General features: G+C 42.2%; 1 protein-coding gene across 5 annotated transcripts in view; it reads left to right on the top strand.

The window, feature by feature from the left end:
• SEMA3A (semaphorin 3A) overlaps positions 1–27,290 on the top strand; it is a 435,303-nt gene that overhangs the window by 303,178 nt on the left and 104,835 nt on the right. For 4 of the 5 annotated variants that reach the window (XM_006117134.5, XM_006117137.5, XM_089778433.1 and 1 more), the window contains one exon: positions 5,377–5,496. In XM_006117134.5, coding sequence (XP_006117196.2) covers positions 5,377–5,496 — 120 coding nt within the window. Of the gene's footprint in view, positions 1–2,409; positions 2,429–5,376; positions 5,497–27,290 lie in introns of those variants that run through there. The other variant, XM_075926316.2, reaches the window with a different exon arrangement.

Genomic DNA, 27,290 nt, shown 5'->3' with positions numbered 1-27,290 from the left:
AATATTGGAATAAATTGCCAAGGGAGGTGGTGGAATCTCCCTCTCTGGAGATATTTAAGAACAGGTTAGATAGACATCTGTCAGGGATGGTGTAGACGGAGCTTGGTCCTGCCTTGAGGGCGGGGGGCTGGACTCGATGACCTCTCGAGGTCCCTTCCAGTCCTATTATTCTATGATTCTATGATTCTATGTAGCACTTTGGAATAGGCAAATCCGTGGGGGATTTAAATATCTCCCGCGGCATTTGCATTAACATGGCTGCCGCTTTTTTCTGGCTTGTAGATAAGCCGGAGAAAAGCGCCAGTCTGGACGCGATCCTCTGGAAAATATGCTCTTTTCCGGAGGATCTCTTATTCCTACTTTCAAGTCTTATTCCTACTTTCAAGTAGGAATAAGAGATCCTCCGTAAAAGAGCTTATTTTCCGGAGGATCGCGTCCAGACTGGAGCTTTTCTCCGGCTTATCTACAAGCCGGAAAAAAGCAGCAACCATGTTAATGCAAATGCCACGGGGGATATTTAAATCCCCCGTGGATTTGACTATTCCAAAGTGCTTCATTTGCATCCCTATTACGGAATAGGGGCCAATGTAGACACAGCCCTAGTGTTTAATTAGTTCTTCTGTTTCTCAGACATCTATGGTTAAAATCTGTTGCACTGGAGATCAAGGAGGAATTAAAAGTCAGAGAGAGCAAACTAAATTCTCCATTCAGTTATAGTGGTGTAATTCTGGAGTACCTCTATTGACATTAATGGAGTTACAGTGCTGTAAATCTAAAGCAAGTGAGGGCTTACTGTGGCACATAGAAGGACATGGAAGGTGTTCACTTCTTCTCTCATCAGAACCAGTTTAATTTGTTGTAGCTGCACCGAAGCCAGTGGAATTATTTCTGATTTACACTCCTGGAAATAAGAGCAGAATCTGGCCTCAGACTTAATGAGCTTTCGATCTAGCCCTTACTGCATGTAGTAATTTCATACCTTCTCACTCAGCACTGGAGATAAGCAGTATTTGCTTGTTTTTGTTTAGCATGTGAGTACATGCAGGCCAGATACTCAGCGGGTGTAAATCAATGTAATTACATTGATTTCAATATAGCTGAATCGATTTGCACTAATTAGGGATCAGTCCATATGGTCCATGGTATGTGTTTGTTCCCCCTGACTTTGCAATGTATTTTGTTCAGCTGATTTTTTTTAAATGAAGATTTGTTTTAAATAATTACACGCCAAGGCCTGTGCAATGCTAAGTGATGTTACAGTGGAAGTGAATTTGGCCCATGATGTGAGCAAAATCAGCATCCTTTTGCAAATCTCATCAGCCAGTTACCAATTTTATACAGCCAACTCAAGGGTAATTCATATACTGGCCCATTTCATGAAACCCCATTATGAAAGAGTTTGAGCAGATAGTTTCAGCTGTTGCTCATCTCTAGTATTGCTTGTGTTAATACTCAAATACTTTCAAGAGATTTTTTCCTTCTTTCATTTACGCAACTGTACACACAAAAAATGAGAGAATTGAAGAATAATATACTAACTCTAAATGAAACTACAATCATTTATTCTATTTAACCATTTAACCCCTATCACTGTAGCACTGAATGGTAGCCCACGTGTCTATATAAAACAATAAATGTCTGTATAGGTTTGTGTGTCTGTCGGTATATAATGTCTTTCTATTCTTATTAAGAGAGATCAAACTGGAAAAAATAGAGAGAGAACATTTGCAAAACATACATCTCCAGCTTTCAATTTCCTGCTGGATTCTCTTTACTACCTCTGTGTTTTCTCTTCTATCTCAGTTGGATGGATAACCTGTGTACTTGTCTGGTCAGCCCTGGAGCCAACCATGTTGTAAGACTGTGTGTGTGTCTCTGGGGGTGTTCTTTTTAATACAATGTCAGTACATTTTATGCAAATGCTCATAAGCAAAACAAATCTGAAGAACAATGTCCTGTGTATCTTACAATACATTAGGGTGGCATTGTCTGTACTGAATTGTTTATAGCTTGCCTAGTGGTAGCCTACAGGAGTCTTAAGGGTTGTAATCTCACCTGCTCTGGCAGAGCCATGGTTTGTGTTTTAGAGTCTGTCTTTCATTCGCTCTTCACAAGCAAGCCACAGGGTCTGATGTCACAATCCAGTGAAGTCAATGGAGGTTCTATGTAGGTAGGGATTTAAGCATTGGGCCACTATTCCCTGAACCTTCAAGCTTTCCGCATGAGTGGAGACTGCACCTGCATGGAGCCTCGTTGAAGTTAATGGGTCTCCACACAGCAATATCTCATGAATCAATATTCAGGACTAAGACCATAATCTCTGCTTGTTCCCAGTGGTGGGGCAATAGAAGTTCAATGTTTCTCATTAGTTCCCTCTCTGACTTGGTATTGTTTGCTGTTGACTTCAATTTTTCCTTCACAAATAAAGGTAAATTAAATTTTAAGAACAGTATTTAGTAGGAAAAAAACTGTTAAATTGGGTCAAAAATTCTAGATCTTTTTATAAAGTTGAACACAGCCAAATAGTAACACAATATTTCCATCAATTTTGTTAACAATTATCTTTCAGTGAAAACAGCTTTTGTTTTGTTTGGATTTAAATGTTTCTCTGCGGTGTTTGCAATCCATGGTTTACAGCAGTGGTCACCAACCAGTAGATAGGGATCTACTGGTAGATCTTGGAGCCTCTGATAGGTGATCTTGACTGGTTTGGCCAAGAGACTGTCAAGTGCAGCACTTCAGCTGCCCCTCACCCCACTGCTGTGCATCTCCCTTTGCTGTGGAGCTATTTCCCTTTCCCACCCCGTATTCTGCTTCCACAGAAAGTAGGAGGTGGGGGGGAATGAGAGATGCAACAGGTTTTGGGATGGAGAGAGTTTGCTGGCTGCTTATGTGAGTGGTGCAGGGCCAGGGCAGGGGTGAGCCTGCCTTTAGCACCACTGCACTACCACACAGGAGCTACCTATGGTAAGCAGTGTCTAGCTGGAGCCTGTATCCTGAATCCCTGTCAAGGTCATGTATCCCCTCCTGAACCCAACCTGTGCCCCAGGCTGAGCTCAGAACACTTCTCACACTCCAAATCCCTTAGCCCAAGACCAAAACCTGCACCCCAATCCTCTGCCCCTGCCTGATGAAAGGGAGAGAGAATGGGGGAGGGAGGGAGAATGAAGGGAGCAGGGGCAGGGCCTTGCAGAAGGGGCATGAAGGAGGTGGGGCAAACGTATTTGAGTTTGAGGTAAATCCTGGATTGTACTTAAATTCAAAAAGTGATCTCATCCTTTAAAAGGCTGGAGACCGCTGCTTTACAGCATATGTCAGAGCATGAAATATCACAAAGTGACACTGACATTCATCTTCATGTTTCAAACTGAAGAAAATGCAAAATAGTAAATAAATGGATACCAAATACATGACGATGAGCAAATTAATTTTTAAAGTGTCTTTCCTTTGTAATGGTATAAGTTTTCATTAGCTAGACAGATAAAGAATTGTATGTTTTTATTAAAGGTAAATACAAGTTGTGACTATTTCCTTAAAGCAAGTATAAAATTTAAGACCTGGGTCTTGCAAAGACTTGGGAACATGTTTAACTTTATGTATTGTGAGTAGTCCAAGTGGCTTTTCAGTGAGTAAGTTAAACATGTGCATAATCATTGCAGGATAGAGGCCTAAGTAACTATTGTAGAACTGAGGTAGCAGAGGCTATGAAATGCTATTGAACCTCTCAAGTCCAGCACCGTCGGGACCTTACGAGTGCTAAATCAGACAATTTCCTGAACCACAGGAGGTCAATATTGTCCAGGAGCATTACCAACACTTTCACTGATTATTGGGTTCTTAGAGCTAAGTAAATTTGAGCTAAGTAACAGCACAGAACTGAGAGCCTGGACTGGGGGCGATAAACAAAGTTTATGGGACTGCAGGAAACTTGGCCACACCCATGATAAATGGACATCTGGATGACTAATATCATGCCGGACCACGGATGTTGCCAGACCAGAGAGTGAGGGACTAGGCGTATGTCTACACTACCACCCTAGTTTGAACTAGGGTGGTAATGTAGGAAACCAGAGTTGCAAAGGAAGCCCGGGTTTCCTAGTCCGAACTACCATTACTCCTACCGTTTCACGAGGAGTAACGGTAGTTAGAACTAGGAAGCCTAGTCCGAACTACCTAGTCCATGCCGTGTGTAGCCGCGCGGCACGGAGTCTGCATTAGCAGACATTTAAAAATGGCAGCGCCCAGCTTTATGCAAATGAAGCCTGGGAAATTCAAATCCCGGGCTTCCTTTGCAACTCCGGTTGCCTACATTACCACCCTAGTTCAAACTAGGGTGGTAGTGTAGACATAGCCTAGAGTAGTTCATCCTATAGTATGTGTGTTATTGTTTTAAATATTATATCAATGGTTTATTTTATATCAGTTCATCCCATCTGGGCCATCTTTTTTCAAATGATTAATTAATGAAATACAGGAACATAAGAACGGCCATACTGGGTCAGACCGCAAGTCCATCTAGCCCAATATCCCGTCTTCCACCAGTGGTCAATGCCAAGTGCCCCAGAGGGAAGGAACAGAACAGATAATCATCATGTGATCCACCCGTCACCCATTCCCAGCTTCTGGCAAACAGAGGCTAGGGACACCATTCCTACCCATCATGGCTAATAGCCATGATTTTTTCTAGCTCTTTTTGGAATCCTGTTAAAGTCCTGGAAGACATTTCTCATAATTGTTTTATTCTGGGCAACCATGTTTCCATACATGGGTATGTCTACACTAGCACCCTAGTTTGAACTAGGGTGGTTAATGTAGGCAACCGAAGTTGCAAATGAAGCCCGGGATTTGAATTTCCGGGGTACGAGGTGTACCGGTAGTTCGGAATAGGAAGCCTAATCCGAACTACCTAGTCCGTGCCGCGTGTAGCCGCGGGCACGGAGTCCGAACTAGCGGACATTTAAAAATGGCGGTGCCCGGCAATATGCAACTGAAGCCCGGGAAATTCAAATCCCGGGCTTCATTTGCAACTTCAGTTGCCTACATTAACCACCCTAGTTCGAACTAGGGTGCTAGTGTAGACATACCCCATGAGATTTGTTTTGCAAATGAAGAAATAACTTACATCCAAAAGCAGAGACTACCTCAATCAAAAAAAGGGGAAATTGTCACTATGTATTCTTGTTTTAGCTATGATGGGTAGGCCCTAACTCAAAATAGCAATGAAATGCCAATAATAAACAAGCCTTACAAAAATCATGAAAGGACCATAAATATACTATCTGTTCATTCTGCTAATGATGCCTAATGCATAGGAGTGTCTGTTATTCATGCTCCCTGCTAGAATTCACTTTCTGTATGTGTTTCTTTCCTTCACAGAAAGAATGCGCCAATTTTATCAAGGTGCTTAAAGCTTACAACCAGACACACTTGTACGCCTGCGGAACTGGGGCTTTTCATCCAGTTTGCACGTATATTGAAATTGGACGGCATCCTGAGGTAAACACAGAATTTTTTATACTACTTTTCCTTGGGGGAGGAGGAAAACTTTATCAACTTTAGCCATGACCTCTCCTGCCAAAATGAATCATTACTAATTTTGCATTGAAACATCATTAAACCATTACAAACAAAATTAAAAATACACCCGCTTTGTCTGTTATATAAAATCAGATGTACTTCCTTTTTTGTTCATGGCAGATATCAGCTATCTGAAGACACAATATTATCGACACCTTTGTTCTGCTGCCAGCTTTATCCTCTAGGCCTCTTCCTGGTCAGCAGAGTCTGACACCAAAACAGCTTTCTCCCATCGGGGAATAAAGACACAATGCCACTCAAGCATATTTCTCAGCTCTACAATTTGTCCTGACACACACACAGTTTTGCTGGCTCAAATCAAGCCTGTTTTTTTATTTCTTACCCTTGTCCCTGCTTTCCCTCCCCTTCCTGTTGTTATTTACTTGTTGAATGCCAATTTTGTGCTCTATGCTGCAGGAAGCATGGAATAGACTTAGATGAGCTCATTCTGCTTTTTTTAACTAAATATAAAATGGGTAGGCCAGATCCTCTCTGAGGTAAATTGGAGTTGCCCCACTAAAATCAGTAGAGCTGTGCTGTTTTACCTAGCCAGGATTTGGGGAGGGGTTGTTGTCTTTAGTTTGATCGATTTTCTGCTTTGTTCTGTCTTAAAAGGTTAAATGTTTATTGTAATATTAGCATAAGTCTATAATATAAGTGAAGCCACTTTGCCTTTGTTCTCTATATGGCTTATGTGGCGACTGCTCTCTGGATCCTTTCAATTCATAGAACGAGTTCTCTTGATGTGTTCCCAGCCATCACTTGCTTAATTTATAAAGCTGGGGGGTATTGTTGTGTTTTGGGAGTGAGGGAGAATCCACAATTGTGTTATGTTGACTTGCTCTGATCACTGAAGCATAATCATTACAGTCACCTCATGGAGTTGACATTCAGGATTGCAGATTGCCAGGAAAATAAAGACATCTTTGTTTAAATGAATGAGGACACCCTCTATCACTTAAAAATTGGATTCTGCTTTGTATTTTAAAAATATCAGATCATTTGAGTGATGGCTTAACAGTCTGGGAGTGATTTTTTCCCTACACAAATATCTTTTAACATTCAAAACATGCATCCTTCTTAATGTCCTAGGCATAAGGTTTTGGGGGAAATGAGTGGAGTGCTTTTGGCCTCTTTAAGCCTTGTAGTCTTGGCAATTAGTGATTGTCTCTTGACCACACACAGTATGCCATTGCTTACTGCGTTAAGCAGATTCTCTGCTTCCTGAGATCCATTTGGGAATTGGTAGACATATTAATTAAGTCTAGTTCCGTAAGATGTGTGTCAATCAATTCCTGGCTATCTGCCAACTGTAGCTATCTGCAGAGAGATAGCATGTATGAGGTCATTTACTTTTACATTTGGCTGTTTTACGAGCAAACAGTAAAATTCACACACTTTATCAAGGATTTATGGATGAGATGATCAGAGGCTAGATCCAAACTTGGTGCAACATCACTGACTTTGACATTGGGATGAATTTGTCCCTAGAGCGCTAGCCAGTTATTTGCATTTGCTTCTTTTTGATTAACTATAATTATCCAGACATTTAAAATCATTGAATTTACTGTCATTTGGTCTTGATGAGCCTGAACACCACCTTTGAGCTGTAATCTTACCATCCTATAAGAGTAAGGAGCATAGGCGCTGAAACTATGGTTACTAGGGGTGCTACTGCATCCCCTGTTTTGAAGTGGTTTCCATCATATACATGGTTTACAGTTTGGCTGAATGTCTCTCAGTGCCCCTTACTATACAAATCCTTCCAGAACCCCGGGTGTATCACTGTGCTGCCTCAGAAGCAAGAAGTTGACGCTCACAGTTTGATTCATCAGAGTGTACATGCTCCCTGCAAACATACATAGTCCAATAAACACATTGTGAATTACACCAGTTTCCTGGGAAAGGGAAAGGCAGGATCTTGTTTAAACCTGTTCCAGATTTGGAAATGAAGAGCTGAAGCACTTAGAGAGAAAAAAATAGCACTGTTTTCCAAAAGATCTCCCTTAAAAATGCAAAGACAAGAGCCAGAGACAATAAAAAGAGAGCCCCAAAGAGGCAGCACTCTCCCCACAACTTTTTTATAAAGGTTTTTAGAGAGAAATGTAAGCCTCTGTCCTGCTCCCATTTAACCAATGGCAAATTTCCCATTGACTCCTTAGGATCAGCCCCTAAGTAGTATTACCCTTATTATTATAAATCACTGTGAGTCAGATGGTGCTGTGAAGGAACAACCATAAGTATAGAGAAACACAGAGCAGCACTAAGTCAAGATACAGCATATGTTTGACTGCATATCAAGCCAGCAGTGATGGGGGAAAGAGCAAGACTTGGCCTTTGGGGTAGCTGGCAGGCAACAGTACATGTGCTCAGAGCAGGAATAGCAATTCCTCCTGGTTCTTGTATTAGCAGTGGATGGTGGGAGATGTCTCCCTGTACTCTCTCCCAGCTCTTGCATACTCAGTCAAGCACGTACAAAAGAGAGAACCAGACCCGCAATGGGTGTAAATCGGTGAAGCTTTATCGACTTCAGCAGAGCATATGTGATTTACACCAGCTATGCTCAACCTCTGTATTTCCTCCCAAGTCTCTTGTGATTGTTCTTCCGATTAAAAATAATCGTTACCTGTATGAACCTAAAAGGTCTGGGACCACTTTGTTTTGCAGTTCATTTCTCCTCCTCACTTGATAAAGGAGTTCTAAATTTAACTTAGATTTATGAAGTACATAAAACTTCAAGTTATTACATCTGAAGTTCTATAATGCTACCACCTGTAACATATTTGCTTTTTCCGGTTTCTGCACATTTAACAAACCTTTGGTACAACTCATAAAATTTTGTTAAATTATACCTTCCCTTATGTTTCCCTCAACCCCGATACATCACATTAGAAAAAGTCCAGAGTACACTTTTCCAAGTAATAGGCAACCTGTAAGGATACAGTTAAATCATTTTTTTTCACAGCGTTGGAGGACCATCCTCCCCTACAGAGTATGTGCAAGGGTATTGGCAGAAGTAATTGCAGCATGTGTAGGTAGACCCAAGCTACTTTGGATCAAGCTAACTCATTTGATAATCACAGTGAACACACAACAACATAGGTTCACCATCCAAACGTGCACCCAGGGTTCCAGACACCAAGTCCATGGGTCCCATGGTGTTGTTTTAGCTTCCCTGCTAGTTTTAGCAACTGATCAAAGCTAGTTCAGAAATGCCAACACATGCTGCAGTCAAGTCTCTGTGTAGACATAACCCAAGGGGCATTCATTGATTGAAGAATGTGAGTTAGTATTGGTTGAAAAGCAAACATGATGTTTCACCATATAATACAAAGTGTGGGAGCAATACAATTACTCCAGTGGGAGTAAATGTGGCATAGTTCCTTTGAAGACCTTTACTTTACTTTACACCAGTTTATATCAGCTACTTTGCACCAGTTTATATCAGCTCAGGAGTTAGCCCGTGGTTTTTAAGTGAAACATTTGAGCAAATGATGTTTTTAATTGTAAGTTAAGCCTCGTCCGAGCATAACCTTTCCAACTTGCTGTTTGTCCAATTAAGGGGATGTTTCTGTGTCATTCGTGGTGATCACCAATTATTGGAAACCCAGAATTACATTAACAAATGCAAAAGAATAGGATCCTGTTCAAGGATGAAGCACCTACATGATATCAGAGTTTTAGTCATAATTACAGTTATTGGGATATGCCAGCAAAAGTAGCTGTAGTTTTACAATGGAGCAATTACTAGTAATGTCATTTATATACTACAAACTAGACACTGTCTCATTAGTCTTGTAAGGGACAGAAAAACTTAAGAGGCTAGATCCTCAGCTGATGTGAAGTGGCACTTCATTTGCCAAGGTTGTCTTTGCTACTTCATGAATTGTACAGGGATATCCCTGCCTTGACCATTTCAAAAGTGAAATCCCATGGCATGTGGAAAGCTTTAAAAGTTGGAGGAATAACTAGTGTTCTTCTGCACTGGGGGACTCCTAGCCACAAAGAGACTCTATTCCTCCAATTTTATGTTAAGCAAAGCTGTAGGAAGAGCTGCCTATGTCAAAGTGTATCAACAGGTGTGTTGTTGTATCAACAGGTGTGTTGTTGTATCAACAGGTGTGTTGTAAGCAAAACTCGTGAAGTCATTCTGCCGCTCTATTCTGCACTAGTTAGGCCTCAGCTGGAGTACTGTGTCCAGTTCTGGGCGCCACATTTCAAGACAGATGTGGAGAAATTGGAAAGGGTACAGAGAAGAGCGACAAGAATGATTAAAGGTCTAGAGAACATGACCTATGAAGCCAGGCTTCATGAACTGGGCTTGTTTAGTTTGGAAAAAAGAAGATTAAGGGGGGGCATGATAGCGGTTTTCAAATATCTAAAAGGGTGTCACAAGGAGGAAGGCGAAAATTTGTTCCTCTTGGTTTCTGAGGACAGGACAAGGAGTAATGGGCTTAAAGTGCAGCAGGGGAGGTTTAGATTGGACATTAGGAAAAAATTCCTAACTGTCAGGGTGGTCAAATATTGGAATAAATTGCCAAGGGAGGTGGTGGAATCTCCCTCTCTGGAGATATTTAAGAACAGGTTAGATAGACATCTGTCAGGGATGGTGTAGACGGAGCTTGATCCTGCCTTGAGGGCGGGGGGCTGGACTCGATGACCTCTCGAGGTCCCTTCCAGTCCTATTATTCTATGATTCTATGATTCTATGAGTCAGAATGGCAGCCAATCTAGCCATTGATTCCACAGGATTCCTGGCCAACCTCCCTGATATGGCAGAGGCACAGGGGCTATTGATTTCAGTGTAGCCCTTAGAATGCATGGAACAGCGCTGCTGGTGCTTTATCCCAGTTTGGTAGATTTCACCATTTATACCATGTGAAGAACCTTCCCATGAAGTTAAGTTTTGCGCAGAAGTTAGATTTGGTTTCAGCTTCTAAGAGTAAATCTTGACATACTCAAAACATTGCAGGTGTTTTAGGGCCTATTCTCTTTACAAGTTATGTGTACAACTACTATTTGGGACAAGCATGTAAATTTAGCCTTTCAATGAGCATGAACAATCATTTATGACATATGAATTGGCATCACACAGAATAGTATTAGCATGGCAATCCACTATGTGATGATTAGTATTTGCATACATGGAATGGCCTTCAAAATCATAGAACACTAGACCTGGAAGGGACCTTGAGAGGTCATCGAGTCTGGTCCCTTGCCCTCATGGCAGGACCAAGCACTGTCTAGATCAGTGTTTCTTAAAGTGTTCCACAAAATCACTCTCTGAAATACATTAATAAACATTAATAAACAGTTTGTTTATTTCTTGGAGTCTGTGATGGGGCGAGGCAGCCCTGCCTGAACCTACAGGGCCCAGCCAGGGTTACCTGGCTGCAGAGGTCCCTCCCCCACAGCTCTACCAAGCATGCCCAGGCTGCAGCAGGGCTATAAAAGCCTGGGGAAAGACTCAGTCTGGAGAGACGGCCGGAGGAGAAGGACCGGGGCAGGGAGCTCCCTTTCAGCTGTTGCTGGGGACGCCAGGAGAGGCGGAAAAGGACGCGGAGGCGAGTTGGGGCAACCCCAGGACTACCGACCGAGGGGACGCCGGCACAGAGCTCGCAGCCAGCTGGCCAGGTACAGGGGAAGGCACCCCCGGGGACTGGGTAGGAAGTGGCCCAGGGCAGGAGCGGGTGCCGCCTCTCCCACCCAGAGAACCTCGGTGCGTTTCGGCCGGACTGCCCAACTAAGTGAGTGACCCATTACCCGGTCGCTCACAGGGCCCTGGGCTGGGACCCGGTGGAGTAGGGTGGGCTCGGGTCTCCCTACCCGGGGATGTGCCCCGCTATAACCCGTGAACGGCATTGTGACTGCGCTGTGGACTCAGGCCAGAGGGCCTAGGCTTGTTTAAAGGGCCAGCTATAGACTGTGATGTGGACTCAGGCCGGAGGGCCTTGGCCTTGTTTAAAGGGCCAGCTACAAACTGCATCGTGACTGCGCTGTGGACTCAGGCCAGAGTGCCTAGGCCTTGCTCATAGGGCCAGCTATAAACTGCATCGTAGCGTTGTTGGGGACTCAGGCGGGAGGGGCCACCACAGAGTCGCAGCTCCCATTGGCTCCATTTCATCCTTTGCAGCCAAGGGGAGCTGCGGGAAGTGGCGTGGGCTGGGCCACCACTTCCCGTGGCTCCCCTTGGCAGCAAAGGATGAAACGGAGCCAATGGGAGCCGCGAGGCTCCGTGCAGGGGCAGATGACCGTTTTGCGGGGCCCCGGGCAGCATAATTTTGCAGGGCCCCCCTTTGCCATGGCGCATGCGTGGGGCTTTTTGAAGCGCGGAGCCCGGGGCGGCCGCCCCATTCGCCCTGCCTTACATCCGCCCCTGGCTCCGTGGCTGCAGTGCCGGTAAATAAACAAACTGGGACGGCTAGTTAATGTGTTTCTGAGAGTGATGCTGCACAACACTTTCAGAACACTTGTCTAGATCATCTCTGACAGGTGTCTCTAACTCAGGTCTACTCAACTTTGGAAGCCCTGGGGGCCACAATGATATTCTCAGCACATGCCGAAGGCCACAACTTAAGTGTGGTTGCATGTACATGAAAATATATATGCAAATACATGCAAATAGCTTATTTCACACTGAGAAGCATGAATATAAAGCACTTCCCACAATTTGCATCTGTGCTCCCAGCTTCTCCCCCCTCAGGCCTAGAAACGCCAACACCATGTACCCATCTGTTCCAGCCATCCCATCCACTTGCGCCCTTCAGTGCTCACCATACCTGGAAGACGTCTCGTCGTTGTGGAGCAGGTTCACAGTGGAGGCCATGTTCAAAGGATCCCACCTGTGGGCCACTTGTTGAGCCCCGTGTAAACCCAAACCACACTATGGCTGCAAAACAATGAGCAGCGGGTTACATGTGGCCCACGGACCTTGTGTTGAGTAATCCTGCTCTAAGCAAACCCCTTCAGTGATGGAGATTCTACAACCCCCTTATGAAATTTGATGATTCCACAATCCCCTTAGGCAAAATGAACAGCTTGTCTTTGGTAAGGCCTGAAAATCATTTTAATAAAGTAGTGAAAGGTGGGTAGTGGGAATTTTTGTTCATTTTTAAACATCATTTTATATCAACATGTATTTCCTAAGAGTCCAACGTTATGTTTTCTTATGCACCTTTAGTTACATTTCTCTTTCTTGTTATACAGTTACAGGAATAGGTCAACATCAATATGTAATTTGATTTCTGTATAAAAGATTGTTTGAAAAACTCCATAACCCAAGTCAAAAATTCAAATATATGATTCAGGTTCAAGTTTTAATCATTTGCAATTAATTGCAATACTTTGTTTTTGATCTGCATTTACTTGAGTGCTACACAAGATAATTCTACTAATACTTTTGTCAGGGCTCAGTGAAGTGGTGCCAAGTGAAATCCATTTCTTAAGTAGGCTTCTTTTTGTTGGGTTCATCGTGCTTTTATTTTAATATTTTAGGTGGTGTTGATAATTGATTCCTGACACCAGTTTGTCTACACTAAAGTTCTAAATAGTAGTGCCTGGTACTTGCATATAGGACTTCTTTTTGAAGAGCAGCTCTTGTCTTTACAAGATTTGGACCCATATTTTGCATACACAATTAACATGTGGACACAAATTGAAATGTTTGTGACTCTAACTACCTGGTTGCTGATATAAATCAGATAGCTACAAGAACAGCTGCTTGGATTTGTAGATACGAATTATTGTATGTCAGGCTTAGAAATGATGGCAGGTCTTTATGGAAACTGAAAATTTGTCTCTAAATCATTGTGATAATATTTTATAGGTGACTGATCCATTTGGTCTCCTTTCCACGGGATGTAAAGTTACACAAAAAAAGAATGGAACTATGCCATTTTATATCAACAGAGGATCTGGCCCATTATCTTGAAATTTGAATGTGTACAGATACATTTTTAGGAAAAAAGAGTTTAGCAAAAGGGTCATTAATGTTCTTTAAACATTGCCAGGGAATGTGAGCATGTTAGGCTTTCAGCTGTCATTTAGCACGTTCAATTCTGCCCTTGCATATTTCCTAATTACACATTGGAATCTATGTCTGAAGTGACAGAAATGTAAGTTGGTAATTATGTCTGAGCTTGGCTTTGAAATTCACAATTTGCACATTTACATGCAGGAAACGAAATCAAGTTTTGAACTGTCAGAAGTCAAAACAGGGAGTTTGTGTTTTATTTTTTTGTCTTTATTCTCTAGTCAAGCAACTTACACTGATCTAATGGAATTGGAAGCAACAAGAGTAGTTGCTTAGCAAATAATAGTATAAGAAGATCTAACACATGATGATGAGCGGAGCAGGCCCTTTTAGCTTACAACAGCAGGGGCTATTTGAACTGTAGAAGCCCCTAATGAATCCCTCTTATATTTCTAAACTAATCAATTCAGCTATTCAAGAGACCTCTTTTATTTGGTACCCGATAAACTTATCCAAATCACTACACTCCTTCTCTGAAGCTTACTCTTGAATAAGAAGGCTAAACCATGGAATTATCTCATACATAGATATATTTGTAAGGAATGATTTAACTAAAATAGCTCTGCAACATAATGTTCTAAGCATTTTTTATTTTAACTGAAAACTCCATTAAGATGGGAATGTGCTTTGGGAAAAATTATGGGTGGCATTATGGACTCAGTCTCTCTCCTTAAAGGCTGATCAGATATATTCAAAAATATAAAACTTTATTTTGTTTGTGGGCAGATATCCTGAATATTTTCTTCTAAAAATGTCACACACCCACAAACAGGAACAAATCATAAAGGCGTGGCTTTTTTTAGTGTGGTAAGATTCTAGCTGAAGGACAGCGTCAAATTTGAATCCATCACCTTCTAATGAGTAGAATCTATGTGCTAACACTCTTTCATGACCATAAGTGGGAACACCATTATTCTTTAAATGTACATTACTTTCAGCCGTCTGTCACTGAGAAATGCTTGTAGATTACAGCTAAGAACTGTATACAGTATGCCACAGCTGAATGACTTCCATGAATGAGAAACTAAAGCCAGTCATTAGGTTCAAAGAACTGAGCCTCAGAACTGTGGGAAAACTTTTGTTGATGGTGCTGGAGGGTGAAAGAGAGAGAGAGAGAGAAACTGCCACAAAAGCAAATTCATAGAGAGGATCGCACACATAGTACAGAATTTTCACTTAGATTTCAGGGAATGCCATATTTATTTGAGTTAATGCTTCAAAATTATTCTGAGGGATCTCATAGATAATAGATGTGCCACAATGGTAACAGTACTCAAGCTTTAGGCAGTTCTTAGACTCTGGGCCGAATTCTTCTGTTATACTGATTTTACATTGTTGCAACTGCCTTCAATGGAGTTTTCTTTGATTCACACGAGGCTAAATGAAAGAAGGCCCCCTCTCTCTCTCTCTCTCTCTCTCTCTCTCTCTCTCTCTCTCGTACTGTCAGAGATACAGCATGAATTTCTAGCACCTCGTGTCTGATGAGTCAGATAGTTTTGCCATAGCTTTTAGGAGCATGAATTCTAATGATCCTTTCTTAGTCGTGCTGGGAATACTCCCACTGTTTGCATTTGGATGATAATGACTTTTCCTGTCAGTAAAAGGATGTTTAGGAGAATTATTTACTTCCCGGATATGAATAGACACACTGTCAACATGGTGACCTCATCACATGAGACAAACATAATCTGACTTAATATGGTGCAACATAACTCACTTCTTGATTCATTTCAAAGGTAGGACCCAATCCTGCCAAGTTCCAAAAGCCTTCAACTCCCATTGACTTTCAGGGGCAGACCTATAAAGATTACAGCTTTAAAAGAGTTGGCTCACATACTAAGACTGCTGCCCTGTGCTCAAGTTGGGAGAGATTTATCTCTGTTCGTTCAGAGACTAGAATGTTTCTAGTAGCCAGAAAATTCATCACATCTTGTCTTATTAGGGAAAGTAATTGAAAACATTAACCCAACTTCATACTCATGCAGCATATGAAAAGTTTCTTCCACACACCTCCAGTTACAATGGATAAGAATAACTGAGCCCTTTAATCTGCAGATGAGCATGGAAAAAATAATACAAGCAACTGCCATCTGTTGAAAAACAGATTTAATAAGGGTGGATACTGGACTACAGAACATTCCCTGACTTAACTGAGGAAATGACTTTAAAATAGATGTAATAATGTAATACATGATTTAGGACTATAGTGTACAGAAAAAAATAGTAATGGAAAGCTACATAGTACATAATTGGGTAGATCGAAATCAAGACTGCATTATTCAGAATCAGAATCCATGTCACAAAACCTGTTTGACTAGAAATGACCTCAGAAAGAAGAATCAAATTGTAAATGTCATTTTTTGCAGCTGAGGGAAGCGCCTGTATTGTGTTTGTTAGCCCAGTACAAACATCTTGTCAAGTATGCTTTAAACATTCCGGGGAATGAGACAGCAGGCTTTCAGCTGTGGCTGATGTTCTACATTAAAGTCATAACCATATACAATTAGAAAGCTGCAAACATTAAGGGGGCTTCTATTGGATTTCAGGAGGAAGGACATGACCTGACAAATAGTCAAGTCAGCAGCAATCTTCCCACTAACTTCAGTGGACTTTGGATAAAGCCCTGTGGAAGTTGATGCATCATTTCAGGGTTCTTGTTGCCTATTCCCTGATTTTCAGCCACATCATCCTGGTTAGCCTCTTTGCCCATACCCAATATGGACCCAGGCCTGTCTGTGGGGGCAGTTGCCCCAGGGCCCAGCAAATCAAAGGAGCTTGGAGCTCACAGCCATCACTGCTACTACTGTGGCAGTGGCCAGAGCACCTGGCCCATTAAATTGCTGATGGAGTGCCATGTGCCTCACTCCATGAAGCTTTGAAGGCTGGGGGAGGGCTCACCATACTCAGCCCTGCCCTTTATGCCAAAAGCCCTGTCCCTTCTGGGATCAGGGAGCCAGGCCCCGGATCTTGCCCAGGGGCTTGCAGAACCTGTTGGCCCCACTTGTATAGATCATAAAGTTTGCATTCACATGAACATGCACAAAATATATCAAATATCCATGTCTGTTGTAGAAGCTGATTGACTTCCATTCCTCTGAAATATGGGAATGAGGACAGAGCAGAACACTTATAGTCTTAGAAATCATCCAGATGGCTCAAAAAATGATCAGGTTCTCACATATTTAGGCCAATACACATGTCTCCATTCTGCCAATAGCTTGATTCCTTTATCAGCAGTTTGGATGTCTCTTTTCCATGTCGCCACTAACTCTATCATAAGTTCTGCTCAGATGACTCTTTTATTAGGAATCTTTATTGTACACTGGTCTATCTAGCTCAGTGTCCTGTCTTCTGACAGTGGCCAACATTCCAGGTTCTTAAGAGGAATGAACAGAATGATTACCAAGAGATTGATTCTCTGTTGTCCACTCTCAGCTTCTGGCAAACAGAGTTTATGGACAATTAAAGCATAGGGTTTTGTTCCTGACTTTTCTGGCTAATAGCCTTCAGTGGACCTATCCTCCAAGAACATATCTAGTTCTTTTTTGAAACATGTTATAGTTTTGGCCTTCACAACATCTCCTGACAATGAGTTCCACAAGCGAACTCTTGTCTTATGTGAAGAACTTATTTTTGTTTGTTTTTAAACCTGTTGCCTGTTAATTTAATTGGGTGACTCCTAGTTCTTGTGTTACATGAAGGAGTAAATAACCTTATTCACTTTCTCCAAAGTAATCAACATAAGAATGGCCATACTGGGTCAGACCAAAGGTCTATCTAGCCTAGAATCCTGTCTGCCGACAGTGGCCAATACCAGATGCCCCAGAGGGAGAGAACACAACAGATAATCCTCACATGATCCCTCTCTTGTCACTTATTTCCAGAAAAACAGAGGGACACCATTCCTATCCATCCTGGCTAATGAATCTATCTAACATTTTACAGATCTCCAGCATATTCGCCAGTATTTGTCTCTTTTCCAAGCTGAAAAATCCTGGTCTTTTTAATCTTGCTTCCCACAGAAAGTGCTCCATACCACTAATAATTTTTATGCTCTTTTCTCTCTGTTTTGTCAATTATAATATGTCCTTTTTTTAGAGGTCTACCACATTTGCGAACAGTATTAAATGTGTAGGTATACAAAAGGTTTACATTGGAGCATAATTTTCTATCCTATTATCTATCCTTTTCCAAATTGTTCCTAATATAGTTAGCGTTTCTGATTGACATTGCATGTTCAGTGGGTGTTTTCAGAGAACTATCCATGATGACTCCAAGATCTCTTTCTTGAATGGTAAACTCTAATTTAGACCCCATTATTTTATATATATAGGTTGGATTATGTTGTCCATTGTGCATTATTATATTTATCAACACTGCATTTCATCTTCCGTTTTGTTGTCCAGTCACCCAGTTTTGTGAGATGTTTTCTGGTGTTACTACTGTGAGCAGGGATAAATTCCACAGGTATTTCCACCAACTGGCAAGTTGTACAATAATTAATTGTGGTCTCCTTTCACTGCTTGGACTTAAAAGTAGGAATAAGAAATCCTCTGGAAAAGGGCTTATTTTCTGGAGAATTACGTCTAGACTGGTGCTTTTCTCCGGTTTATCTCCAAGCCGGAAAAAAGCGGCAGCCATGTAAATGCAAATGCCGCGGGGGATATTTAATCCCCCACGGAATTTGCAATTCCGAAGTCTACATTAGCATCCCTTTTTCAGAAAGGGGTGCCAATGTAGACACAGCCATATTGTCACTAACTCAACATGTTACCTAAGAGATTAAGTAGAATGTTCTGCTCCCTACCAGGCTACTATTAATTTGTAATATGGTTTGAAAAGCAGAGAGCAGTAATTTGTGATGCTATGATTAATAGCTTGCACCCTTCTACCTCTTTTTGGCAAGAAGAATGAGGAGAAGAAAAGATCTAGATGCATGAAACTCCAGATAAATTTGGAGCAATACATGCAACATGTACACATCAAGAGAAGATGGCTGCTAACAGAAGGAAGCTGTAATAGCAAGGACTGATATAGTCTGAAATTTAACATTGTTAAATACCTCATAGAGGATAAAGGAACAAGCTTTTCATCAACATTGAACCTTTCATCTCTCTGTATCAGGGTTTTATCTGGCATAAGATGACACAGCTAGATTAACAATCAGGTATTTCAAGACTAAGGGAGTCTGACAGGAAGCTAAATTCCATCATCCTTCTTTAAACAATACTTTCCTGTGAACATAAGAGCCCAGGTAATACTGCATATTTGATCACTGTTGCAATGCCCATCAGCAATAAAGTAATCCAATTTAAAGAGTGCAGTACAGAAGTGGCAGACATTGGAGGGGAAGGATCAGTTGTTTAGTTTGATTTGGATTGAATTTCTTTTCTCTTTTTTTGGTTTATTTTTTTATAGTGGCGTGCCAAGCAATTAGTGGTGCAGTCAGAAAGCATAAATAATTATGCTCCAGTACAACTAGGTTTATATATTGGTTTACTATGAGGAGTTTATTTAATGTATTGCAAAACGGGTAAGAGAAATTAACTTTAGTGTTGAAGAGGAGCAGAACATTTTAGTCCTATATACCATCTGGTATTACACAGGTCTGCCTGTCCATCAATCTCTATCTGGTTTATGCTCTAACCCAGTGAGAAGTTATGGGGCTGAGGTAGGAATTTTACTGTGTAAAATTATAGGATATATATTAGGCAGGGGTCAGTCTAAAACGGTATCTTTGGGACTTGGAATCTGTGGCTGAAATCCTGGACCCCCATGAAATCCATGGCACGTTGTTTCATTCACTTTCTCTGATCTATCAACTGCTTCAAAGTTGCTTTTTTCTTTGTAGCACTTCATTTGCAATAAGTCTGGTTAAGGGACAACTTTTCACTCACCTCCTAAGCACAAAAACACACATTTGGCCCTGGTCTGTCACCCTCTCAGCTGATTATATTGACTATCAAGCACCTGGACATTTCCATGATTTCTAAAGTTCTATACTAGAAATGCAAAAGACAGAGACGTTCAGATGTGTCCATTTCTGTTTTCATTCTCACTGTCGCTGCTTCTGTATTATGTGTCAGAGCACTTTCCATACTTTGATTATATATGTTTATTTGAGATGGGGAAGATTTGATGGTGTTTTTGTTTGTTTTACTTTTGGGGGGCTGGTGAAAAGAATGAGAGAGAATTACTGGGAAAGGATCCAGTTGCTTCTGGTTAATTTATTGAAGAAGAGGTAAAAAAAATCACACAGTCTGAGAGAGTATGTCATGAACTAAAACAGATTAGAGTTGAAAATGGGTTGCTGCAATATTTCATTTATCTTAGTCTGTAGACACCTTTTTGGGCTATGTTATAGAAGGCATTATCTTCCTTTCACCTATACAGGCAGTCCCCCGTTTACGTACAAGATAGGGACTATAGGTTTGTTCTTAAGTTGAATTTGTATGTAAGTCGGAACTGGCTCCAGATTCAGCCGCTGCTGAAACTGATCAGCGGCTGACTACAGGAGGCCCTAGGCAGAGTTGCTCTGCCTCTGGCTTCCTGGAATCAGCCGCTGATCAGTTTCAACAGCGGCTGAATCTGGACTCCTGGGACAGAACAGCTGGGGCACTGCCGGGTAGGTCCCCGCAGGACCAACCCGGCAGCACCCCAGCTGCTCTACCCCAGGCATCCCGCAACAAAAGCCTGGTCTGCTGGGGAGGGGGGCGGACTAGCTGCGCCCCCTCCCCCCCCAGCAGACCAGGGAGACCCGAGCAAAGCCGCGGAGTTGCAGAGGTCCCGCCGCCACTGCGGCTTTGCTCCTGTCTCCCTGCTGTGCTGAGGGAGTCCCCCCCAGCACAGCAGGGAGACAGGAGCAAAGCCGCAGAGGCAGGGGACCCCGCCACCTGTGCAGGTTTGCTCCGGGGTAAAGGAGCAAAGCCGCACGGGCAGCGGGGTCCCGCCGCCTGTGCGGCTTTGCTCAGGTCTCCCTGCTGTGCTGGGGAGTCCCCCCCAGCACACCAGGGAGACCCGGAGCAGCTTTTCTCACCCCAGAGGACGCGGTGGTGGGACCACTGCGCTCTGGGCGGTCCCGCCGCCCGCAAGCTCCGGGGCGAGAAAAGCCCCGTTCGTAAGTGCGGATCCGCATCAGTCGAGGACTGCCTGTACTGATCTAAAAATCAGATCTAGTAAGTGTTTACAGCCTTATTTTTTTTTAATTAGCATCCCACAATTGTACCCATTGTTCATCCCTAATGATTTCTTTCTCTTTTGGGGGGGCCACACCTTACAAAGGATGAATCTGCTGTCACATACCACATCTTCATGTAGTTGCATGTATTTTACTCAATGAATACAGCATTACATATGAAAGTTATGGATACCATTCAATTACAGCATGGACTGGTTTCTGGAGAGAGATTGAATATCTCCAAGTACATAATCAGACAAGAACAGAACACACTCCATTAATTAAATATGCCCATAATAAATGTATCATGCAGGTGCTAATAACTACCTTTCAGGCTAAAGCACTGAGATAATCTCAGGCTAAAATAATATGATGTGTGTCTTAGATATGTATCACTTTGGTAAAGTAATTAAAGGTTACCTAGCCACTAAATGGTTACCTTGGAGGAATCTTTTAACAATGCAACTTGAAACATGCCTTCAGAGTGTAATTAATTAACGAAATAAATATCAAGACTGTAGTAATCTATTTTCTGCACAGAATAGCTGGCATATAAATACAATAGATGAGTAGGTGGCAGTAAGCCTAAGATATACTCCTTCATGTTGCTTTTATATGTGAAATAACATTTATACCAATTCCACAAGCCAAATACACAGAGAAGAGACTGGAACTTAACTTCATTCACAAGTTTAATTATTATGCTAATGGTCTGAACTGGGTATAAGATGGCTTGCACACTATCTTCCACTTTTCAATGACTTAGACAACCAACCAACCAATGGATGTGCTAGTGGTTCTTAACAGCCTCTGGTAACTATTTGAACTATCTATTCACTCTCTCTTTCTTCTTCCCCTCCCCTTTTTCCTTCTCTCCCCACTCCCTTCCTTCCCTTATTTTTTCTTGGATCTGGACTTATTATACTCCCGTCATCTGACGAAGTGGGTTTTTTCCACGAAAGCTCATGATATCATCTACATGTTTTGTTAGTCTTTAAGATGCTATTAGACTATTTGTTGTTTTTTAAGTTTTTCCTATTACAGACTAACTCGGCTACCCCTCTGAAGTTTTTGAACATTTATACTGTAGGTTTTAAGAGAACCATGAGAAAGGAGCTTAAGAGCCTCAAAGTAGGAAAGTTATCATAGTTCATATCCATGTGCTAGTCTAATGAAAACCTCAAATAACACAGATAAGTCTTAACATTCATTCAATCCTTTTTTCACACCTATATGCCACATGGAGTTAAAGGATTGGTAATGAGTGACAAGGTTTTGCTAGCAACTCTATCTGACTCATCAGGAGGACTCTCACAGGGTCTAGTACCTTGGTGCCTTCTTCTGCACTTAATATAAACCACAGCAGGAAAGGTTGAACAAACAGTTGAACTGAGCATAAACATTACTCTCCAGCTCTTTAAATGGTAAGATAACATGTGCAGCACTTCTGGCAAAGCATTAAAGCTGTGAGAGAAATAGAGTTTTCCTTTTCTATGCTGGCTTGAGAACTGATTTCACACATTGCCTTTTTACTTTACAGTGTGTTATGTGAGCAGTAGAGAAACCAACAACAAAAACACACTCTATATTTCACTGCTTTCTGTATTTTTTAACAATCATGATTTTTAAAAATTTGGATTCTTTTAATAAATCATCATAACACCTAAAGTTCAGATCAACATTGCCAATGTGACGCAGGACCTGATCTGGTCAATGGAACCATTCACACATTGAAAAGTAATGTTCTGCTTTAAATCCTTCTGCTGGATCATTGCCTTTGACAAATTGAAACACAATACCTACTCTTTCCCCCACACTGCAGAAAGCCTTGCCCACAGCATCACTAGGAATGGGTTGGCTGCATAAAAGGTGAAATTCAAGATTTGGGGAGCCCTGACCAATGTTCCTGCTAAGGTGAGCGCCTGCGCAGCTGCACACAAAATATTCTTCCCTCTCCCACCTCCTCTGGAAAGCCACTCAGCCGAACTCACGTGGCAGGAGGCTGCTCCACTGGTGGAACTGGTTGAGATGGTATGGTGAGGGAGCTACTGGGGTGGGGGGATGCGACCTGTTGCATTCGTGTGGTGAGTGGGGAGGGGGAGGCTTGCTTCAGTGGCCAGGACTGCCACGTGGCAGGAGGGCTGAGGCCTGTTCTAGCAGCTGGGGCCAGGAATGCGACTTGCTACAGGAGGTAGAGTATCTGTTCCAGCAGCCGGGAACAGGACATGCCACAGGGCATGTGGGGGAGGGGATCTGCTCTGGCGGCCGGGAATGTGTGTGTAAATACATATGGTACCATGGTGGCACACATCCAAACCAGCGCACATGACCTCAATATTGATGCACAAGCCAAAACCCACTCCAATCATGGTTGGAAAGTCTTAGAGGGAGCACTGGCCCTGACATACATGAGTTGGAGGCATAGTTCTTTTGAATGCACTTTGGAGGTGCAAAGACGACCTTTTTTTTTTCAGAAATGCAAGCAGCCTGGGGCTCCAAAGATTGACCATGAGTGCATCAGGGTATAAACTGATGGAGCCAGAGAAGCAGCCTCTCTAAAACAAATTCAACTTCTTGCACCTGCAAACTGCCTTGGAGATAATGCTATGTGATGTGGGCATAGGAGAGCCAATAGCACCAAGGCTCTCAAGGGAGGGAATCACTCTCCAATTTGTGAAGTGTCTGCTTTTTCTTGGATACAATGAAGAATCAGCACCGCAGCCCCAGCATAATATTAGAACTAGAAACCACTTTGGAGCAGAGAATTGGAAGGGAATAATCTGCAATGAATCTTGCAGAGATCTAGTGGACTTTCCCTTCCACTAGGTTCTTTTGCTTGGAAGTATGAAATATTTGTTTGGGTTTGGGCTTTTTAAAAGAAAACCAGTAAATGTTACATGCTAATGATAAATGGCATTGATTATTTTTTCAAAGCAGTAAATCTATAATCATGTCTTTTTATACTTCCACCTAAACCTCATGTGTGACACATGGACTAACAATGAAACCTGCAAATATTTTACTGTTTGTTTACACAGAAATTATTCTCTATAGCTAATGTATATTTACAAGCTTGCAACTGGTTTCATAAAGAATATGATTGTACCTACAATACAAACCATGTGTCAAATGTAGTAAATAAGTGCCTCTACAGTCATGATTTTCCCCCTTGACCTGCAATGAGGAGTACAGTTAATTCGAAGTACGGGGTTTTCCTTAGGAGTACCGCGTCTACACGCGGCGAGTTAATTCGGGCTAGTCAATTTCCAACATGGCGACCGGATGCGAGTATGCTAATCAAGCATGGGATATTTAAATCCCGTGCTTGATTTGCAACTTCAGTCGTCTTCATTTGCCTCCCTACTTCGAAGTAGGGGGCAAGTGTAGATGTACCCTTTGTCAGCAAACAGACTGGAAGATGACTAATGAAAGTGGATGCAAACTCTTGTTTGGACACAACTTTGGGGGGGGGAGGTTAAGAGTGGCTTTTTTGGGATTAGTTTAAATCTGTCCTCAGTTGCCTTAAAGTAACATGAATTAAGTCACTCTCACATCAGAACTAGAATGTTCATGCAGGAATTTACATAGATTTAACTAAATTAGTTTTAATTCCCACTTTTTACTGGTGCAACTGTGTAGACAAGCCCTTAGACTGAAAATGTTAAGTTGCTTTGAAAATGGGATTTTAAGCTCCTGTTAGACACTTTTGAGGATTTTACTCCAAAGACTGAAAATTTTGTCCTGGAATTCAAAGACAGGAAGAGCTGAAGAAATTGTAATCAAAATTCATTCTGTGTAACTCTAAACAGAAATGTCGTAACATGAGCCAGTGTGTCAAGGAGGGCTATAAAGGTGAGATGTAAAGGTTAATCTCTACCATGAGCAGAAGGCTTTTAAAAATATCAAGGATCAGATAAGAAAAATAGAGATTAGAAGAGCTATAAAATAAGCATAAATAGCTAAATAGTATTGTTGAAGTGGGACTCTGAATGTTGCATTCCGGAGACTATTTCAGTTACGAAATGTTCAAATAACTGGAAGTATATAGAGTTAAAACATTTTTCATGATGAAAATTGAAATTGCAATGAGACAGAAGAAATAAAATGTAAATGGCCTGTTTGTTTCCATTAAAAATTTCCTATCTTTCCATAAAGTCTAATCCTGAGCTATTGAAGTTAATGGCAAAACTGCTGTTGGGTTCATTGGATGCAGAATCAGGCCCTTAGTGCCAGTCTGGCAGAACTTTGAAGCATATGTTTAACTTTGATGTCAATGGTAATAGTTATAAACTTGACATTAAGCATATGCTTAAGTCCTTTGGGCTTGATTCAGCAAAGCACTTAAGCAAGTATCTGTGTTTAAGTATATAACTTAATCCCAGTTGGACTACTTAGATGGTTAAAGAAAATTGGAATCACTATTCTGGGCCAGACCTGATGTCCTTCTCTTTCCTCCACTAATTGTTCCAGTGGAAAGTATAAAACTCTATAGTAAACAAATGTGGGATAATCAGCCTTCCCCTTGGTTCCCAGGCTGATCTCTAAGTAACTAGATACACTAGATAAATAGATAATAGAGATTAAGCCCAGAAGCCTACAGCTAAGTACCTTGCTAAATCAGGGTCTAGAAAGAAGAGTGTGGAGAACTGCCAAAGACTGTGATCACATTTCTTTGTAAAGTAGTCAAGGAACAGAGTTGATATTTATTGAGAAAATGTTTGCGAACAAACAATACAAACAAAAATGCCCACGAGAAGTTTGTCTCTCTGAAGGCAAATAAGTAATTTAGTTCAGAAAGAACCTACATCTCTCTCTCTCTCTCTCTCTCTCTCTCTCTCTCTCTCTCAGGCTAGACTACAGGGTTTTTTTTAAAAAAGTGGCCTTTAAAAAAAAAAAAACTTCACCTGCATCTAGACTGCCGCTGCGTTCTTTCAAAATTAAATCGAAAGAACGTGATGGTTTTTTCGACAGTGGTAAACCTCACTTTACGAGGAAAAATGCCTTTTTTCAAAAGAACTCTTTTTTTAAGGAGCCCATAAACAGGGCGTTTTCTAAACAGATTGCCTGGATGCTTTCTTTCGAAAAAGCGGATTGTTTTTTTGAAAAAGTTGTGGCTGTCAAGATGATCTCTTTCGAAAGAAGTGTGTAGTCTAGCCGTACCCGTAGAGTCAGTCTGTCTGTCTATGAGTTTATTTGTTCAAGAACTCCTCCTAAACAGTAAGAGCCAGTGCTACCAATTTGGTATGAAGCTTCCTCTTATCCTAATTTAAAGCAAGGTCAGGATTTGGTTATGCCGGGACAACCAGAATCCTGAGGAAAAGACTATTTTCCATAACATGCAAATTGAGCAGCTGCTGTTCAGAGGGATGTGATATGAGAGGGGCCACTGGGGATAGTGAGCCAGCAGGGGAGAGCTATCCTGAAGAGTGTCCACTGGGGGCTGCAGTACCACTAAGATAGTAGACATCTTGCCTGCCAGCACACTGCTGCCCCAAACACTTTTCCCCCCTCCCAGCTCTTGGCCACAGTGCCAGATGTGCGGGCGGGGAGAGGAAAAAGGCCTCTGGCAGTTGGGATGGTGCGGGGGAGGCAGGGGGGAGAAAAGACCTGTGCTAGATTGAAAACCCCAGGTTCAGCCCTTCCTGATCCCCAAACCTCACTCTCACCGCTCTTCCCCCAGCCTCCTTCACCTCCCCCCACATTTCCATGGCCATGATCTGAGTCCTGCACCCCCCAGACCACCAGAGTCCCCTGCCCTGATGAACCTGGGCAATGCCGGTGAGTCTGCTAGTAGATGCATGTTTGAGAGTTAATGTCATGGTGTCAGTGGTGGCACACATCCGAACAAGAACATGTGACCTCAATATTGGTGCACAAGACAAAACTCACTCCGCTCATGGATGGAAAATCTTAGAGGGAACACTGGTGTAGTGCAGTACAGGTTGAACCTCTCTAGTCCAGAACTCTCTGATCCAGCAACATCTGTGGTTTGGCATGATTTTGGTGTGGCCAAGTTTCCTGCAGTTTGTTTACAGCCACCTAGCTTTCAGTGTTCTGTGCTGTTACTTAGCTCTAATGTCCCCCTAAGGTCATGTCTTCACTATGGAGAAGATTGACCCTCCAGAGGTTGATCTTCTAGTGTTCAATTTAGTAAGTCTAATGTAGACCCCCAAATCTAACACTGCAGGCAGCACCTGCTGGCATCCTGTACTCATTCTGTGAGGAGTAAGAGAAGCCGGGGGGACTGTGTGCTCCAGTTGGCCTCCTACAATGTAGACCCTGCGGCAGCTCAGCTTAAGGTAAGCTGAATCCAGTTATTTTGCGTAGCTGGATGGCGTTCCTTAAGTCGACCTGCCTGGTCTAGTGTAGACCTAGGCTAAATGTCATCCAAGAGCCCACTAAGCAGTGGAAGTGTTGGTAATGCTGTTGGACAATGCTGACCACTTGTATTTCAGCAAACTTTCTGGTTCAGATCCCCAGAGTGTCGGACTAGTGAAATTCAAC

This window comes from Pelodiscus sinensis, chromosome 1 (assembly GCF_052426305.1).
Source record: "Pelodiscus sinensis isolate ZL-2025 chromosome 1, ASM5242630v1, whole genome shotgun sequence".
Taxonomy (NCBI): Eukaryota; Metazoa; Chordata; order Testudines; family Trionychidae; genus Pelodiscus; species Pelodiscus sinensis.
Note: the sequence above shows the minus strand (reverse complement) of the source record. Positions and strands in the feature narration are given on the sequence as shown.